Below are 18,150 nucleotides of genomic sequence, written 5' to 3'. Positions count from 1 at the left end.
TAAAAAAAATGTATTTTTTTTGAGTTATTGGAACATTCACACTTCCCTTTGGCACCTACAAAAAGTCAAATTTAATATAAACTTTTACATCATCTATCTCTTGAGGCGGGCTGAGGAAAAGATTTTGTTGCATAATGCTACGAAAATTGTGCACAATCTAGCCGGACGGTGAATAAAAACACGATTTCCATCTTTTGTGGAGATTTTTTCTCTCAATTTCTTGAGATACTCTTGATGGAGGAAAAAAAATAAGCCATGTTACAATGGTTCAAAAGAAGTCGAAAAGGTGAATAATATGCCTTTCATTGAAATATAAAGAATTATACAGAAAGAATTCTTTCGTCACCGTTTTGCGTTTGTTGAATATTTACTCAAGAACCTCTCCAGCCTCCAATGTACCTCATGCAATGACAAATCGAGAATTTTCTGTTGATCTTATGTCGGTGTTTATCTACTCAATTTATTATCTTTCTAGCGTCGACTTATTAAGGCTTTTACATAGATTCACACAAGTCACATATTGTCATCAACACAAAAAATTAAAATTATCCAAGAGACTTCGGAATAAAAAGGTAGCACGAAATAGGTTCCCTAAATATTATGAAAATTCAAACCGGTAGGGAGAAGTGGGGCAGCTTTAAAATAGGGTCTTTTTTTCACCTTATTTTAAATGGAATTATGAGCTTTATCATAAAGTAATACGGGCTTCAGACCTAAGCCTTAGCTATCTGGCTTAACTCCTCTAATTCCTTATCAGGCACGATTCTTTAGAAAATTGTTGTTTAGAATTTGATATTAAGGGCAAATGATCCAATAGATTTTGAAAAATTAATAAAATTGCTTGTTATGTAGTTTTTTGAGACCTTCAGGAACTGGGCTAAACCTTCAGTCTGAAGCTGGCATAACTTAGCTTGCAATTGGGTTAATAGTTCAGTTTCAGTTTTCATATTTTAAAATGGAACTGGATCTTATCATCCAATTGTGATTCATCCAATCCAATTGTGGAGCTGAGTTGTATGATAAGGGTCATTTTCATTTAAAAATAGGAGAAATAAGCCAAATTTTAAAAGCTGTCCCAAATCAAAGGTGCCCCAATTCCTCCTATATGAATTAGCCAACCGGTCGTTTGAGAAAAAAAAATCCAGAAGGATTGTAGTCAAAATTGCATCAGAATCAATTCGAATTATTTTTTAAAAAGTAAATAATAATTAAAAATTGAGAACAGTCACTGGCGCTGCTGGTGGTAAAAAACGTGAAAACAACGCCTTTATGCAGAAAACGTTGCCAGTGTCACTAAATATTCGGCTGTTAATATAGCTTTCATTTTGCAAATAAAATATTTTACTTAATAATTCAAAAAATAAAAAAATATATAATAGAAATTTTGAACCCTGTATTAAAATATTGTTTACCCAAGATATCAATTTTGAACGATTAATTTTCCAAAACATACTCATGAGTATTTTCATAATCATTATTATTAATAAACTAATTATTATGATTAAAATAACTACTCAAGTTAAAAAGTGGCAAAAAGGGCAAAAATCTACACTAATCTTAATTTACTCGGTTCACTTCGTATCCAGTTCGCCTTTTCTGACTTTTATTAACCCAATAATAAAACATAACTACCGTCACTACCGTAAGTGAGGATGACTGTCCCCTGATGCAGGTGACTTTGGCACCCTCCTTTTCATAAGCTTTTCTTTAATTCTAAATGTTTAAGAACGGTTCTCACCGGTCAGACATAGTAGATCGGATCGGTAAAGACCATCCTTAAGTTCTAGAAGTAAAAAAAAAGCTTACGAACAGGAGGGTGTCAAAGTCACCCGCAAGGGACAATGTCACGTGCATTTACGGTATATCAATTTCCTTTGTAATATGACTTATAGTACGCACATTTCTCGTTAATATAGAGAAAACCAGTCTGCGACAAAGATGCAGAAGAATTTCCTAGTAAAATATTTCAACAATTTTTAAGAGTTCAAACAAAATCAACTTAAAAAAAATGACTTTAAAAAATATTTTTCCTCTTTTTCGAAGATATTCTTCAACAAAGTTGAGGAGCAGTAAATGGACTATAAGATCTTCTGAGAGCTTGTGAAAAAATATCCAATTTGTCTTATATTTCCCCATTTTCCTCTATAGTTTTTCCCTTTGATATAATAATTATTACAATTTATACAAAAACTTCTATTCAAATGCACAAGCTTTGTAGTCAATCCTAATGAAAAAATAAATAAAACCAGATGCACGAATCGTTTATATTTATACCATAATATTTAATATGATAATAGTTATTAAATTTTTAACTATGATAGCTAATAAAAATTACGATTCGTTTAGTGGGATCAGCACGGCACGAGCAAACACTTTGAGAGAGGTGCTAATAGGGGGAGGTGGGGCTACTTTGAGCTATGGGGCTACATTGTTATACGATTTTCTCCCATATTTCTAATGGAAACTGGATTTTAACAGGAAATAATTTGGATAAACAAAATAATTGTGGATCTAAATAAAATAATTGTAAGGACCAGCTTCATTTAGAAATAGGCGTAAAAGTCGTATGACAATCTAGCCCCACAGCTCAAAGGAACCCCACCTACCCTTATTGATTAATTCGGTCAGGAATCATACCCAAACATAGAGCAAAAAAGAGCTATTTTAATAAGAAAATACAAATATAAAAGGACCTCTTTTGTTTTATAATGGTGTCTACACACTAGAAGAAATTTTCGTCAAAAATTGCCTTTTAAAAAAAAATTCTGACGTTTCTGCCTACAAGGATAAGGGAAATTTTCTTTAAAAAGGCATTTTTCAAAGAAATTTCTACTAATGTGTAGAGGCCATAAGAGCAGACCGAGTATACTCGAGATTGATCCTTAGTCCTTTAAGAACAATTGAAACACCGGTGTTCCATAGACAAAGTGATTTTTTCTAAATATCTTTAAGTTACTTTTTCATAAAGTTTGTACATAATCACAAAGTAGAAGGTTATAGGAATCTAGGATATTTTTTGCAAATCTTCAACTATTTGCTGTAAATATTTAATTACCGCATTGATGAATGATTTTTATTAATTTTTTTATTCCGAATATTTATTTAGCAAACCCTTTTGGGAATAAAAACTACAATACTCATACATAATATTTTTCATAAGAACGAAAATTATTATTCATTGGCATTGTCAGAAATATGCCTTAAATTTTTGGGTTATTTTCTCCCTATCGTTTAGGAGAGACTGGGGCAAAAAGTTAGAAACCGCAAATTTTAAAATTCAATATCTTCCAAGATAAATAAGATAGCGGCTTAAATTTTTTTTCCATAGATAGCCTCCATAGGTCTTCTTTAATGTCGTAAGTTTGTTAGAATTTGAAGAAGGAATTTAAAAAATAAAGAATATCGAAATTTTTAGCCCTATTTTTGAAATATTTTCCGTGCAGAAGATATCAATTATTAGCTACTTATATTAAATTTGATCCACTGGTGAATATTTCCCAAATTATCTGGATATTCTTTGAATACGAATCCGCTATCTATTTTAGAATTTTACAAAGATTCTTCTATCCAGAAATCCTTTTATTAAAAACGACCACTTGGGGTAAAAAGTAACAAAAGCTATGGAGCAAAAAGTAACAAAAACCGAAACAATTTCTGATGTTCCACGGTGAAAAGAAACGTCAATGCTATGTGTCGCCGCTTGTTGTTTGCATTGGTCAAAAGATTTGCAGTCTTTTAAGTGTTTTTTGTAAATAAAGCGAATCAAAATGTGATAGTATCTTATGCCTGATACTATTTGCCCCAGCATTTTTGAGAATGATCACAAAATTACCTTTTAGAAAACGGCTCGATAAATACATTTCCTTACAAAATAGAAGAAAATGACTTTCACAGAGTTGAAAAGTAGTAAATTTCCTATAAAACTGTTACTAATTTGAAATTTTGGAGGTGCTCGGGTAGTTTGTAAAAAAATAAAATATCCGTTTTGTGACTTTTTGCCCCAGTCTACCCTATAGAGACCAAAAATACACGGAATCACACTATTGGATTTTCTAAGGTTAAGATGTAAGACGTTTATTTTGTATATCGGTTTTATTTTTGTTATTGTTTTTTGGTCAATGAAAAGCGTCTCGTCCTTAAATGGTTTAGGAATTAAAAAAAAGGAAGATATAATTTGTCTCTTAAAATTTTACAATTCTTCAGATCATCACAACTCCGAGTTGCAATAGCATTAGCTCTCTAGTAAAACACACGTCAATTTTTTTGTGTCCAATTTTTGAGAAACACAAGTGCTAAAATATTGTATTATATAAAAAGACTGGGACGAAAACAAGATTAAGCGAAAAAAAAATAAAATACAAAAATATTCTATAAAATATTATTTCCAGAACCGTTCTTAGTCTTTAAGTTGAGGTCATTAAGACAAAAGCCATTGACAAAAAACGAGACTGGATTGAATATAATTAATTATATTACCAATTCTAATTTGTCGATTTTTATTTATAAAAATACCAATAAAAGCTTCTTGCAAATCACGAAAACTTTTTAGAAAATTTCTTTTTTAATTCATCAGACTACTTTTGGACGTATCTTGAATTTTAAGCTCATTAAAAAGATTTTTGTAACAGCTATAAAATCGATTCCTAATCAACTGATTTTATTATGATCAATTTGTTATGAATTTGACCAATTTTTACGCATTTTTCATTGATTGTCATTGGGAATCTCCCAAACTATAAGCTACATTGAACTTTCCTCTGTTTTTACAAAGGTGTTTCTTAACGATTTTTCTAACATTTTCTCTGTCTTTTCTCTCTTCTTCCTCTCCAACACGGATGACTACAATAGAGCTACTTCACTGTACGCTTGACCAAATCACGCAAACCTTTTTAATGCTCCGAGCATTACATAATTTCACATTTCTATGGGTCAAATAATTATAAATAATAACGCAGATGGAAAATATAAACTGTCCGGAGACATATAACACTCGTCTTTTCAGTGATTTTCTTTACTTTTCTTTGCGTAAGAATGAAAATTGCCGTCTTGGTGCAAATGTACCCAATTGGAAGCTCTTCCCATTGAGAACTTTGCAAGACTTTTCCATCAAGATCGGCATTATTTTACCCATTTTACGCACATTTCAATTTTTTCAAATAAACAAATCTCTTGTGAATTCTTTTTTTATCCTATTTTTTTCTGCCTCAATCTGCTCCTCAAAACAAATGGGAAAATGTAAACATAACCACAAATACACGGCTAATTTGCATATCTCTTGGACTCTGGTTGACGTAGAATGCAAATTTCGTGTGGTTTAATTTATTGAACTACTATTCGTATAGATGATCAAGGTGCGAATGCACTATCTATATATCTAACATGTGGATTAATCACAAAAAGCATTAGGTGAGCTGCATAGGAGCTTATTAGAAATAATTTGCGTCAGTGACGTCGAAGGTGGAAAAAATTCCAGAATTATACCATAGAACACCTTCTTCTGAGCTATCCAGCTGGCTAACTTGCTACTTACGTCTTTAGCTGGGCGTGTGGTAAATATTATAGGTGCATAAAACAACTAATTGATCACAAATTAGGATGGAAAAAAATTAAAATTCACTTGAAAAACACAATAAACACATCTACTCACGAGGAATGCCAGTGAGAGACTGAGCGAAAACCGCAAGCCGCTACGCTTCTGCAACATCGCGACTTTCCAGTCCAGTGCGGACTTCCAGTAATATCGTGGAAAATATCGCCGCAGTTCGGTCGATTAATCAAAATTCAAACAAATAACGGCTACAAAAGCATGGCCTTCATTTTTGAGAAATTTTTTTTTCAAAGGGGGGTGTCAAAAAATAACTAATCCATCAACATTTCTGTACTTTTAAGTTGGAATTAGGTAAAACCAACATCCCAGTTAATTAAAAGATCAAAAATCCTCTCGAAATGTTTTTTATTCCATCTTAAAATAATTGTTAATGAACATGCTGCATAACATATAGGTAAACTAACACTTAACACTAAAGCCAATGGACAAAAAATACACTAATTGCACCTATTGCACCAGAGATCTCGGGGCAATTGGTGAGTGTGAGGAAGCTCACGTAGACGAGATACCACAATATGGCATACAAGAAGATCTCAATGGTGATACAGGTGTAGAAAATAACATGATGCCTCAGGGAGATTCTGGAGAAAGTCCAAAACATTAATTTGAAAATCTAAATACCGAAAAAAAGGATTTAAAACTTACTTTCCCGTCTCCTTGTAGTAGTATGTTCTTGCCCATTGAATACTTCTGGCAAATGCTTCTGGCCAGTCGACTTCAGCCACGTCTGCTGCATAGCGCTGTTTATCTTCCGGATTGACGAGTCTCATTATTCGTTGACCATTGTCAATGGAAATACGTTCTATTTTGTTGGCTATATTTGCAAAATATTTGGCCCCTTTGTAGGAAATGAGGACAATTTTGAAACCACTGCAGAGAAAATAAACAAAAGACTTTGAGCGAATCAATTTACGCGGTGTGTAGTTTAAGTTGCTCCCACATACCTCATCCATCTAGGTCCAAAGCGAAAGATCTTCTCGGGTACGTAAATCAGTAAGGCCAGGAGGATGTAGGCAAAATTGAAGAGTTCATAGCGCCAACCCTTTCGGACTTTGCTATGGGGACGCCACAGATAGGAATTGCAGGGATTCTTGGCCACTTCATGGTTCATGATGTCATTGAGATCAGCCAGTGTGAGTCTATTGACCTTGTGATTGGATGTCATGTGGATCACTTCGGGTTGCTCAATAGGTCGTGTGCCAACATAACATGTGAGTACAAGAGTGCCATTGACGAAGAAGTCGCACGGAATAGCAAAGAGGACAGTGGATCTGTCGCCGTACAGGCATCTTGTGGCCCCTTTCATGTGAGCTACAACATACCCCAAATGACCACTGGATGCTGAACCACACCAGCCCTCCACAGGGTGATTGTAAGCTCCATAAACTGGATGAAAAGATATAATTTTTTAATTCTTATAGGGTAAAATGATATAATTTGGAATTAGTGTTACAAGTTGGACAATTCGCCTGTGCAAGTTGGACATGGCTTATTTCTTGATAAATACAGTACAAAATTTGTTTTTAAGCACAAGGAACCAAATTATAAAACTAAAGCATTAAAAATATACAAATGAAAATGGAGTACTAAATTTATTAAGACAAAAAGCCCTGTCCAAATTGTACCATTGTCCAACTTGTACCACTTTACCCTAATTGTGAATTTCTTTTCAGAATTCTAAATTAACATAGAATAACAAAAGAAAAAAACTATAATAGCCTATTATAGACTAGATTTACAGGAGTGGTACTTAACTCTTTCGTCTCTTTTGGGAATCTGAGTACCCGAAGCAGCATTCTGTGAAAAACAATGTTTTTTAATTATTCAGAACAAATAAAAATTCTATTCTTGTATATGATTAAAAACTATAAGGATGTCCAAATGTAAGATATTTTTTGTAGGACCTCAATTAATTCCTGAGCTTAGATATTTTTGACTTCAAAAATATCTAAGCTCAGGAATTAATTGAGGTCCTACAAAAAATATCTTACATTTGGACATCCTTATAGTTTTTTATCATAGACAAGAATAGGATTTTTATCAGTTCTGAATAATTAAAAAACATTGTTTTTTACAGAATATTCATATGCTGCTTTGGGTACTCAGAGTCCCAGAAGAGACGAAAGAGTTAAGAGTGAAACAAGGACTCAAAAAATTCATTTAGAATCCCTGAAATGCTGTTAATTTCTAGTATAAATTTTCTGATCTATTAATTGCTATTAAATAGACAATTTTTTTGCCCAATTATTATGATTGTGAGCTCCGTGGGAAAGCTTAAGATGGTCTTCTGAAGAGTTCTTATAAGATTCTTATGAGTTATGAGTTATCCTTATAAATTTGTGTTTTTATTTTTTTTAATTAGTATCCATTACTAAATCGATAGTTTTAATCAATATCTACTAATAAAGTCTACTGTCGGTTATTGGCCAAAGGGAAGAGACAGCCGTCCATTCGATCCTATTTGTCGTCTTTAATACTTTATTTTTTTCTTTTGTTGTTTAATTGGTTCCTTTTTTCAATTTTTGTATTTGTACTTTCTGGATTTGCTTGGCTCAGACGGCATTATCCAACCTGCGTATTAGCCTTTTCCTCCATTTGACTTTGGAGGGTGATTATTAACGCTACGACGGCGGTGGACGTTAACTGTTTTTTCAATTACTTATAACTCTTTCCGTTTTTTCTCACTAGGCCAGTGTAAAATAACACCTTAGATTTACTTAATAGCACTACCCAAATTTAATTTATTGAGAAGATTTTAAATAAAAATTGAATTTTATTTTAATTTTCCCCATTTCGCCTTTTTTAATGCAATTTTCGATCTATCGTGCAAGAAAAAGAAACATCGCTCAAAATGGTACAGAGGAATAGCTTTTATGGTGGATGTTGTCTTGGATCACCTGAAAAATTTAAGCAATTCTTTTTTTTCTAACGTTTATTACTCGATTTTATACTTATCTATGAATACATTTTAAAAGAGATAAACAAGATTGGGCAGTTTCATAGAATTTTTTTAAGGTTGTTTTTTTTTCTACTAAAACGATTTAAAATAATTCACTGAAAGACGAGAATATGGAAAATCTTCGCAAAAATTAACAGAGAAGGTAATATTTCCCATCTTATTAATATTGTATACTCAGAATGTACACACCATTCAATAACTTATTCAATAACTGTTTCAAATCGCTCCTTGGAAATTACAAGGGTCTAAAGGCCTCCACACATTGGGAGCAATTTTCATCAAAAATTGTATTTTTGACAGAATTTTGACGTTTCCACTTATAGTGCAGACGATTTCCTTAAAAAATAGCAATTTTTTACACACATTTAACACACTTTTTTGTGATTTTGGGATTTTAATGCTCTAAGAAAGAGAATTTAATAAATTATGGCATTGAATAAATGAGCAATAAAAAGTTAAAATTAATCAGTAACAAAAAAAAAGTGAAACAGTGATATTATCGTCCAAATTTTGGAAAAGGGAAAATGAAGGCCTTTTTTTTAATTAGGCTAATTTTTGTAAAGATTTAAGTTTTTTACTGATCATAATTAGATATTTTACTGCCCATTTTTTAATTTTTACTGCTCATTTAGAATTTTTTACTGCTCATTTGTTTTTAGCCATAAATTATCAGATGAAGTCATTAAATTTCGTTATTAGAAGAGTTTTTCAAAATTTTAGGGGAGACTGGGGCAAAAAATCACAAATCGAAAATTATAAAATTCAATATCTTTCAAGATAAATAAGATAGCAGCTTAAAATTTTTCCATAGATAGCCTCCGTCTTCTTCAATGTCGTAAGTTTGTTAGAATTTGAACAAGGAATTTAGAAAATAAAAAATATCGAAATTTTTAGCCCTATTTTTGAAATATTTTCCGTTCAGTAGATATCAATTATTAGCTACATATTTTAAATGTGATCCACTGGTGAATATTTCCTAAATTATCTGGATATTCTTTGAATACGAAACCGCTGTCTATTTTAGAATTTTACAATAGATTCTTTTCTCCAGAAATCCTTTTATTAAAAACGACCACTTGGGGTAAAAAGTAACAAAAACCGAAACAATTTCTGATATCCCACGGTGAAAAGAAACGTCAATGTTATGTATCGCCGCTTGTTGTTTGCATTGGTCAAAAGATTTGCAGTCTTTTATGTGTTTTTTGTAAATAAAGTGAATCAAAATGTGATAGTATCTTATGCCTGATACTATTTGCCCCAGCATTTTTGAGAATGATCACAAAATTACCTTTTAGAAAACGGCTCGATTAATACATTTCCTTACAAAATAGAAGAAAACGACTTTCACAGAGTTGTATAGAGCGGTAAATTTCCTATAAAACTGTGCTAATTGGAAATTTTGGAGGTGCTCGGGTTGCTTATAAAAAAATAAAGTATCCGTTTTGTGACTTTTTGCCCCAGTCTCCCTTACTGATTGCTTGCACATTTTCGTTTAAAGTAAAGGGGCACAAAATAGATTTATCGATCATATCTTTGTAAAACAGAGGGTGACTCAGGCAAGCTGATCCCTTGCTATTCTTATTTCAGGAAAAATTGCCCATCGCTTGGAATAACAAGGAGTAAACTCAGAAAAAAATTATAAAAGGAAAAATCTGAAAGTTTCGATGTTTATATTGATTATTCAGACCAATAGAAAAGAAATAATGGGTTTGTTCATTTATTATTGAGATAATTATTTACACCAAATTCAATCTTTCTTCCCGTCTCCTTAAAATTGCTAAAAAAGAGTTGGGCCTTTGTAATTTGAAAGGAGCGAAATAATGTTTAAAACTGAATAATTAAAATGATTAAAACTGAAAGTCGAAATAATGATTTCGACTGAAAAAAAACCTAGAACTGCTTATGTATTTCCTTTCATATACCATATTTCCTATTCTTTGGCTTATCAATTAATATTAATTGGTTTAGTTTATTTTTTAAACAATAATATAATCTTAAACTAGAACTCACGAACTTTCTCGTCAACCTCCGAATAAGGTTTGCTTTTCTTTTTAACATTCCAGTCCAATTTTTAACAATGTCTGGATGTAATAAAAACAACCCATAGTGCACAATCAGCATGAAAAAATGACACAATTTATGCTGAAATACACTCTTAAATCAACAATTAATCTCTCCTGAAGTTCCGGGATTTTTTTTTAATTAAACGCCTGTCTCAAAGTGGCATCACAAAAATTTGCAGGAATACTTTATGCTGCAATATTTGAATTTCCCCTTGAGCATAGAAAAGGTGAAAGTTTTGGGAAATTCTTGTACCTCCCAGGTAAATTAATTATTTCCTCAACTCTTGAGTGTGCTTACCTGCTGATGGTCGAACGATTCCAACTGGAAGAAATCCCATTTCTTGCTGTATCAAATTTTCAGCCACTTGCTTTGAGAATGTGTAAGAATTCTCATGTCTTCCGACAATTTCTAAAAATTCGGGATCACTTTCACTGGTTGGAAGTAGGTCTGCTGCAGCTAATTTAATCAATTCACGAGGATCACGTCCTGGCCAGTAGACTTTTTCCTCAATTTGTCCCTTGACATTAATATTGGCCAGAGCTGTGGACACATACACGAAAGCCGAGAGTTTCTTTAGCTTCTTAGCCAGATGAATATTTCTCAGGGTGCTCACGACATTTAACTCAATAGCCATCTTCAAGGGACGATTGAATTTAATCAGTCCAGCACTGTGATAGATGATATTCACATTCTCTACAATTTCTGCCAGAATCTCTGGCGCTAACCCAAAATCTTCACTGGTAAGATCTCCAGTAATTGGAATGACTTTCTTGAGTGTTTCCTCGGAATGATGTCTGAAATTCTGCATGAGAAAGGTGGTTTGATGGATGAGATTGGGAAGATCAAGGGAGGAATATCATTTTATTCATGGGACACAAAATTCACCTCCTTGGAAAAGATCTTTTTGAAGCGCTCAGCAGGAGTCATTCCCCGTTTCTCACGCACCAGCACATAAATATTCCCAATATTAGGACTCACTCCCAGCAATGCTTCCATCAGCCCAGTCCCCAAAAATCCCGTTCCACCAGTAATAAAAACTCCCTTCCCACTAAAAAACTCCTCCAACTTTATCAAATGATTTTCCATTTCACTGAAAAATCCTTCTTTTTTGGGGGGCACTGAAAAACACTTTTGAGAGACACTTTGGGTTGATTCACAAATTTTTACGAGTCTCTTCTGCCTTTGTCTGTCTTCAGCAGTGACCACAGCACGAATGAATGAAGTTGAGGACTGAGGAGCCACACAGAATACTAGTTACCCATTATCGCCTAATTAAAATTTTTACACTCTTGTGGTCACATTTATAGGTTGCGTTATTATTGTATATTTACTTTGCCCACGTAATCAATATGCGAAATTGAAATTTTAACATTCGTCAGTGTTGGGGACACTTTTTTCACAATAGTATCACCTCCACAACCATTGTCTTTTACGATTGATGCTAACACTTCGAAAGTTGAAAGAAAGACACCCAATCATAAATACCTCATGAGTATATCGGGTACTAGTTCATCGTCTGCATTCTTCGAGTAAACATATGTAAGTTTTCATATACAGCGGAATTACCATAGATTTTGATAAGCGAAATTATCTTTTTTAAGTTCATTTTAAGATTTATATAGGCCACAGCTTCATTAGAGGACTTCAAGGGTATTTTTCTCTACTAAAGATCGCTCTGCTCTTTAAATTTCCTACTGACCTAATAGACGAGATTTAACAATTATCGTCTCTTTCATCAATAGATACAGATGTATGACTAATGGGAGCGACGTAATATCTCTGGCATATAGTTTAATAATTCAAGAATTTATAAATGCATTATTTATAATTAAATTTGATTGATTGATAGAAAATAAAGTTGCATAAAATTCTCAAAGCAAGTATAGTAGACTCTCAAGCCTTTGCGATTAAAATTAAACTATCAAACGATCAATCATTTAATCCAAGAAACTACTTTTTAACAATTGAAATTTAATTTTTATTATAAAGACTTTTTAAGTACTTTGTTATAGAAATAGACTGCTATAAACTTTTAAAATCTTTTAAAAAGTCTATTATATGGTACCTAAGGCGCAAATTCTTGATTTTTGAGCAAAAATTGCGAAATTTGATCTTCATCTTTGTGCAAGAAACAGAGTGAAAATAGGCAATTTTGCTATTCTTAATTCACTAAAATTCCTATATACTTAATCACCCCATGATTATATTATATAAAGCAAAATTCTTTTTAAAACTTGAAATAATATTAATGAACAAAATACTAAATCTTATTGGATCCAGTAAAATATTATCATCATAACTTTATCATAAATTTAGGAAATAAAACGATCATATTAAGGAATCGCTAATTACAAGAAACCAACATATTTTCTCAATTTTTTAGACGTAATAAAAATTTATTTAAATCAAGCCCCTAGAGTTAAATAATAGTACATCATTTAAGTTTCTGAAATTTTCATTTTAAAATTTTAAAAAGTTCTGACGATTGGACTTGATTTTCGAAGATCTTTTTTTTGAAAAAGAGGTTGGCAAAACATATCCAGGCTTTGCGAAATAGTTGAATTCATGACTTAAGGCCTCTACACACTAAAGAAATTTATGTCCATATTGAAGCAAGTTCCCTACATTTGTGTAGGAAAAACTGATCAATATGCACATAATTTTTTCAAGTTTTAGCGTGCAAAAGCCAGTAGATGCTAGATCTCAATAGTACTTGCGCGTCATTTACCGTTTACCGGTTCACAATCGATTGGAACTGATTCTTCATTCACTTAATTAATCAGATTTCTTTTAAGAATTATAATAATAATGATTTTCGGATGGAAATTACATTTCGGTTCGTAATCGGTTCGTTACCGGTTCACAACCGATTTACAATATGAAATTTTCATATTATAAATCGCTCCTATTTTATTTATTATTTATGAAAGTTTCATATTACACAAGAACAATTTTTAAAATTTGTAGGTATGTTTTCTGTAAATTCTACTAAAATTGTAATTTATCCCTTGCTTTGTGAGGTTAGTAAAATTTATTAGATCTAGTAGTAAACTTTACAACAAAATATTAAATGTTTTTATTGGTTTCCTAGAAAACGTGCCGTGCGATATTTTTAATTTTGGATATATTTTAGAAGATCTAAGCGGACACATTTCGCCTATATACGAAAATGCCCTTGAAAGGATTTTTTCAAGGCTAAAGGTCAGAAAACTCTAGAGTGTATTTTTTAACCGAATGGGTTCGTATTTAGACTTCTTGGAAAAGCATTGGAATTTCTGAGAAAAATGAACCAGTTTCACTTCATTATAATGAATAAACTGGTAATTAAAAATAAACTGGTTATTAAACCGATAAATTATGTTCATCAGAATTTCAATTGTATTTCTTTTAATCTATGTTCGACAAACATTTGAGTGATTTATAAATTGGTTGTAAACCGGTAAACGGTAGATACATAATGCGAAAGTATTTTTGAGGTATAGCATCGAAGTCAGAAGTTCGAGGATGTCGTAAAGTTTCGTGTCTTTTGGAACCATGGAAACATTATTTCAGAAATCATATTTGAGCTAAAATTGGCTAAAATAATATAAGAAAATTATTTTTGGCACCAAATCTAAAAGATAAAATTTTTACAAGCATCTACCTCAATCCACCTCAATCTTGAAACAATAAAAAAATGTTTCATATCAAGCAGCAGATTTATTCAGTCTTTATTAAGTTAGCCGTGCCCTATTTTTTTCAATTTAAATGAAATTATTTTCTATTTAAATATAAAAAATAGAATTTTTAAACTTTTTGAAATTTCTAAAAGATGTGTGTGTCCAGATTTCATCTAAAGCCAATTTTAGACTGGAGGTTTAGCCTAGTTCCCGAACGTTCAAAAATCTAAATAATAAACAATTTTTCTGATTTTTCAAAATGTAATGGATTATTTTTCTTTAATATTCAAGACTAAACAAATATTCTCTCAAACATCTTGCTTGAAAAGAAATTAGAGGAGTTAAGTCATATGCCAAAACCTTATGCTCTAGACACACTTACGACTTATGCCCTAGACACACTTACGACTTAGCCGAGAGACGACTTAGTAAAAATTATGGAAATGTAGTTTAACCATTATTTCTAATATAATTACGCTAAGCCGTCTCTCGGCTAATCCTCAGGTCTGTCAAGGCCCTTAAGCCGATATATGGCTGAATGTAATTATAATTAAAATAATGATCACATTACATTTCCATTATTTTCTGACTAATCCGTCTCTCGGCTTAAGCCGAGGAATGGTTTAGTTACTGGGAAACTGATGGGAATTTAGTCAAATCATTTTTTTTATTGTGATTACGTTAAATCGTCCCCGGCTTAAGTCGTAAGTGTGTTTAAGGTAATAAGTCTCAAAACCGTATTAAATATATTTTGATTGGTTTTCATTTATAATAATCTGAAGATTTGAAAAAAATTGAATAATTTTAAAAACAGTTCTATTTTTTGTAGATTTTAAAAGTTGTCCAGTAGGACTCATTCATCTCTTCAAATGAGTTTGAATCAAAAGTTTTCCAAGGCCAACTGTTTAATTAACAAGTTTTAGGCGGTGGAAGCCAAAATCCCGAATTTTCAAAATCCTGAAAGAGATGAAACTATATGGAGGAAAATGTTTAGAATAATTTCCTAGGACACAGAAGATTTCCCTTTGCCTCCAGCAAGCGCGGGTACAATCGCGGGAGTAGCTGTGACACTTTTAAGAATTCGGGATTTCGGCCCACTCGGGATTTTAACTTTCGGGATTTTGGCGTTCGGGATTTTGGCTTTCGGAATTTTGGCGTTCGGGATTTTGACCGGGATCCGTTTCAGGATCCTTTAACAATTCAAAGGGGTAAGTTTAAATTCGTGGCTTCAAAGCTCATTGAATTTTGAAAAACCGGAAATAAGTTTAAAGGTCGACACGTAATTTTTTGTTCTAAATTTTCTTTTGCTATTTAGAGTTTAGAGGTTTCTCTCTATGCATTGGGAATAATTTTCGTCAAAAATTGCTTCTTTTTTTTAAAGAAATTTTCTGATGAAAATTCTATCAAAAATGCTTTTTTTTTAAGGCCACAATTCAAAAAAGGGACTATTGTGTAAGAAAGGGATAATTCGTTTTCATTTTTACTGACAAGTTTATGGGTTCTCGAAATTCGCGGTGCAAAAAATGGGTTTCCCGAAACGTGTCTCGGACAATTGACAAGGGTTTCTCAATATGAGTTGCCCCTTGGACTTGGACTATAATGAATAATGAGGCTTCCTAATGTTCCAAAAAGAGTGTCATTCTGTAAAAAAAAAACCTTTTCTTCATGAAAAGATAATTATTTATTTAATTTGTAAAATTGGCGACAGAAACTACATACAAATCATCTAAAATTGCAGTTTTCAGTCTTTCGTATTTCATGGTTTAAAGTTTAAAGGCAAACCTTCTTTAATGGAGGTTCAGTCACATTCGGAGCAAATTGCTGAAGAAGTGAACACGTGGTGTAGTTCCCAAACAGGGAACACAAAAGAGCTACGCCATATCCTGTGGCTCTCTCACCCTGAAAATTCCCAGAAAACTATTAAGGCTTGCCCGGAAAATGCGATGATTTCGGAACTTACGCAGTGAACAGGCGATGCCATGTCGATGTGAAGCCAGGATCCGGAATAATCAAATCCCAGATGAGCTGCAATGAAGAGCCCAGCACATGACACTTGGGCATTGTTGCGATCACCAACGGAGTTCTTCATGTCAGCAACACTCGAAGAGAACTCTGAGAAGTGCAGTTCAGGGCAGTACTGGAAGATTAAGGGATTATGTAGGGCTAAAGGTGAGACTGAGGATTTTTGGGAATTATTACCGGAACTGGAGACAATAAATCTCCAGAAATCCTTCCAGCATCCAATGCCTTCTGTTCCCATAGATCACTATTCGTTAGAATGGCACCATGATACTTCCCGGTTGCTATTCCCTGAGCCCCGGTAAGGGTAGCCATGTCCAGGATAATCTCAGCCTTTAAATCTTTCTTGGCATAAGCTACTCCATCGGACAGTACAAGACGCCCTTCAGCATCAGTGTTGTTGATCTCAACTGTGAGACCAGAATAGAGCTTGTGGATATCATCGGGACGTGTAGCATTGGGCCCTACAGAATTCTCGGCCAAGCAGAAGACAGCATGGAGATTTTCTGTAAAGCCACTCTTAACTGCAGCATAGAAGGCTCCCAGAATTGCTGCAGCGCCTCCACAATCGCGCTTCATGCCCGGCATGGCAGTTTTTCCCTTGATACTGAGGCCACCGGTGTCATAGACAATCCCCTTTCCCACCCAAGCAATGGTCTTGGTAGCCCCAGCGGGCTCATGAGACAGAACACAGAGTGCTGGAGGTACAGCAGCTGCCTTTCCAACACCATAAATCCCTCCAAAGCCATGAGCTTCAAGATCTTCACCGCGAATTATGACTGGCGTAAGGCCAACTTCCCCTGCAACGGTCTGCACCTCCTCCAGGAAGTGGGAGACATTCATCTCGTTGCAGGGAGTGTCCACAATCTTAGCCGCCAGGCGAATTCCCCTTGCGACGCTTTCAATGCAAGAAATCTCTGGTTGAGACAGAGGTTCCAGCAGAATCTTTTCCCCTTCCATCAGGATAAATTCCACATTCACCGTGACCGGAGGCGTGGTGCCTCGCCGGTTCTTCCGGGAGAACAGAGGAAAAGCCCGGACAACTGCACATGCACTCGCGAATAAATCCTTCTTCTCGCACACAATAACGATACTCTCATTGACCCCAGTCACATTGGTACTTACGAGTTTGGTGATAGAATGAGCCCGACTGTTCGTATTGTGTCTGGAGCACTTGAGTGGCAATGCTGCCAAGGTGGCCAGATCCAAGTAAAGGGGACAAGTGTCAGTTGGTGATGGATGGAGACAAGCCAGGGCATTGGCAAATGTCTCAGAAGTCACTCGTGGCTCCAGCTTCATTCTCAAATCGTCAAAAGATAGGGCAGAGAGGTGTGGCAGCTGCCCAACGACTAAGACAGGATGATCATGTGGATCCGATTTGGTGAGGGTGGGACTAAAAACAATATTAGTCGTCATCTTGCACAGTTTATCACTATATCTTTCACTCTTCCAGGTATTAACACTCCCTGGGTGAAGAATTTTGAACTTGGGGGCGGATTTTTGGAGTAAATCACGAGGAAATGCACAAATATTTTTCAAGTGCCCCACAATGACAAGCGAAAATCCACAGACAATTCCCAAAACAATCGATATTTTTCAAATATCTAATACGATATTCTGTAACGGTGTTTTCCTATCAATTTATAGTCTCTGAATGAGATTTTTCGCGAATTACTTCTAAATTTTTGCAATCTATCCTTTTGGTTTTTGAAAAAGATCACTGTTTGAAGATATTGTGCATTTTATAAAAGAAAAAATACTTTAGGGAAGCAAAAGACACCCAAACAAGAAAGCCGCGATATATCGAACATTTTCAATCGATGCCATTTGACATCTCGCCG

At 33.9% G+C, this 18,150-nt stretch overlaps 3 protein-coding genes across 3 annotated transcripts in view; all 3 read right to left on the bottom strand.

Moving 5' to 3' along the window:
- The window catches only part of LOC129807703 (putative fatty acyl-CoA reductase CG8306), a 39,080-nt gene extending 33,400 nt beyond the window's left edge, over positions 1-5,680 (bottom strand). Inside the window, exon 1 of the mRNA XM_055857154.1 lies at positions 5,531-5,680. The gene's annotated coding sequence lies outside the window, so the exon portion shown is untranslated. The remainder of the gene's footprint in view (positions 1-5,530) is intronic.
- A 256-nt stretch (positions 5,681-5,936) lies between these two features.
- Positions 5,937-12,196, bottom strand: LOC129807650 (putative fatty acyl-CoA reductase CG8303). Its single transcript, XM_055857068.1, has 5 exons — positions 11,517-12,196; positions 10,929-11,433; positions 6,553-6,994; positions 6,254-6,478; positions 5,937-6,189 (listed from the first exon to the last, which is right to left on the bottom strand). The coding sequence occupies exons 1-5, from the start codon at positions 11,715-11,717 to the stop codon at positions 6,021-6,023; spliced, it is 1,542 nt and encodes a 513-aa protein (XP_055713043.1). The 5' UTR covers positions 11,718-12,196; the 3' UTR covers positions 5,937-6,020.
- Positions 12,197-15,947: 3,751 nt separating this feature from the next.
- LOC129807641 (probable aminopeptidase NPEPL1) lies at positions 15,948-18,146 on the bottom strand. The gene is made up of 3 exons (XM_055857055.1): positions 16,490-18,146; positions 16,251-16,427; positions 15,948-16,189 (listed from the first exon to the last, which is right to left on the bottom strand). The coding sequence occupies exons 1-3, from the start codon at positions 17,723-17,725 to the stop codon at positions 16,061-16,063; spliced, it is 1,542 nt and encodes a 513-aa protein (XP_055713030.1). The 5' UTR covers positions 17,726-18,146; the 3' UTR covers positions 15,948-16,060.
- Between the last annotated feature and the right edge of the window lie 4 nt (positions 18,147-18,150).

The sequence above is a fragment of the Phlebotomus papatasi genome, chromosome 1 (assembly GCF_024763615.1).
Source record: "Phlebotomus papatasi isolate M1 chromosome 1, Ppap_2.1, whole genome shotgun sequence".
NCBI classification, from domain to species: Eukaryota; Metazoa; Arthropoda; class Insecta; order Diptera; family Psychodidae; genus Phlebotomus; species Phlebotomus papatasi.
The sequence above is the reverse complement of the archived record's forward strand: the minus strand, read 5'-3'. Positions and strand labels throughout refer to the sequence as shown.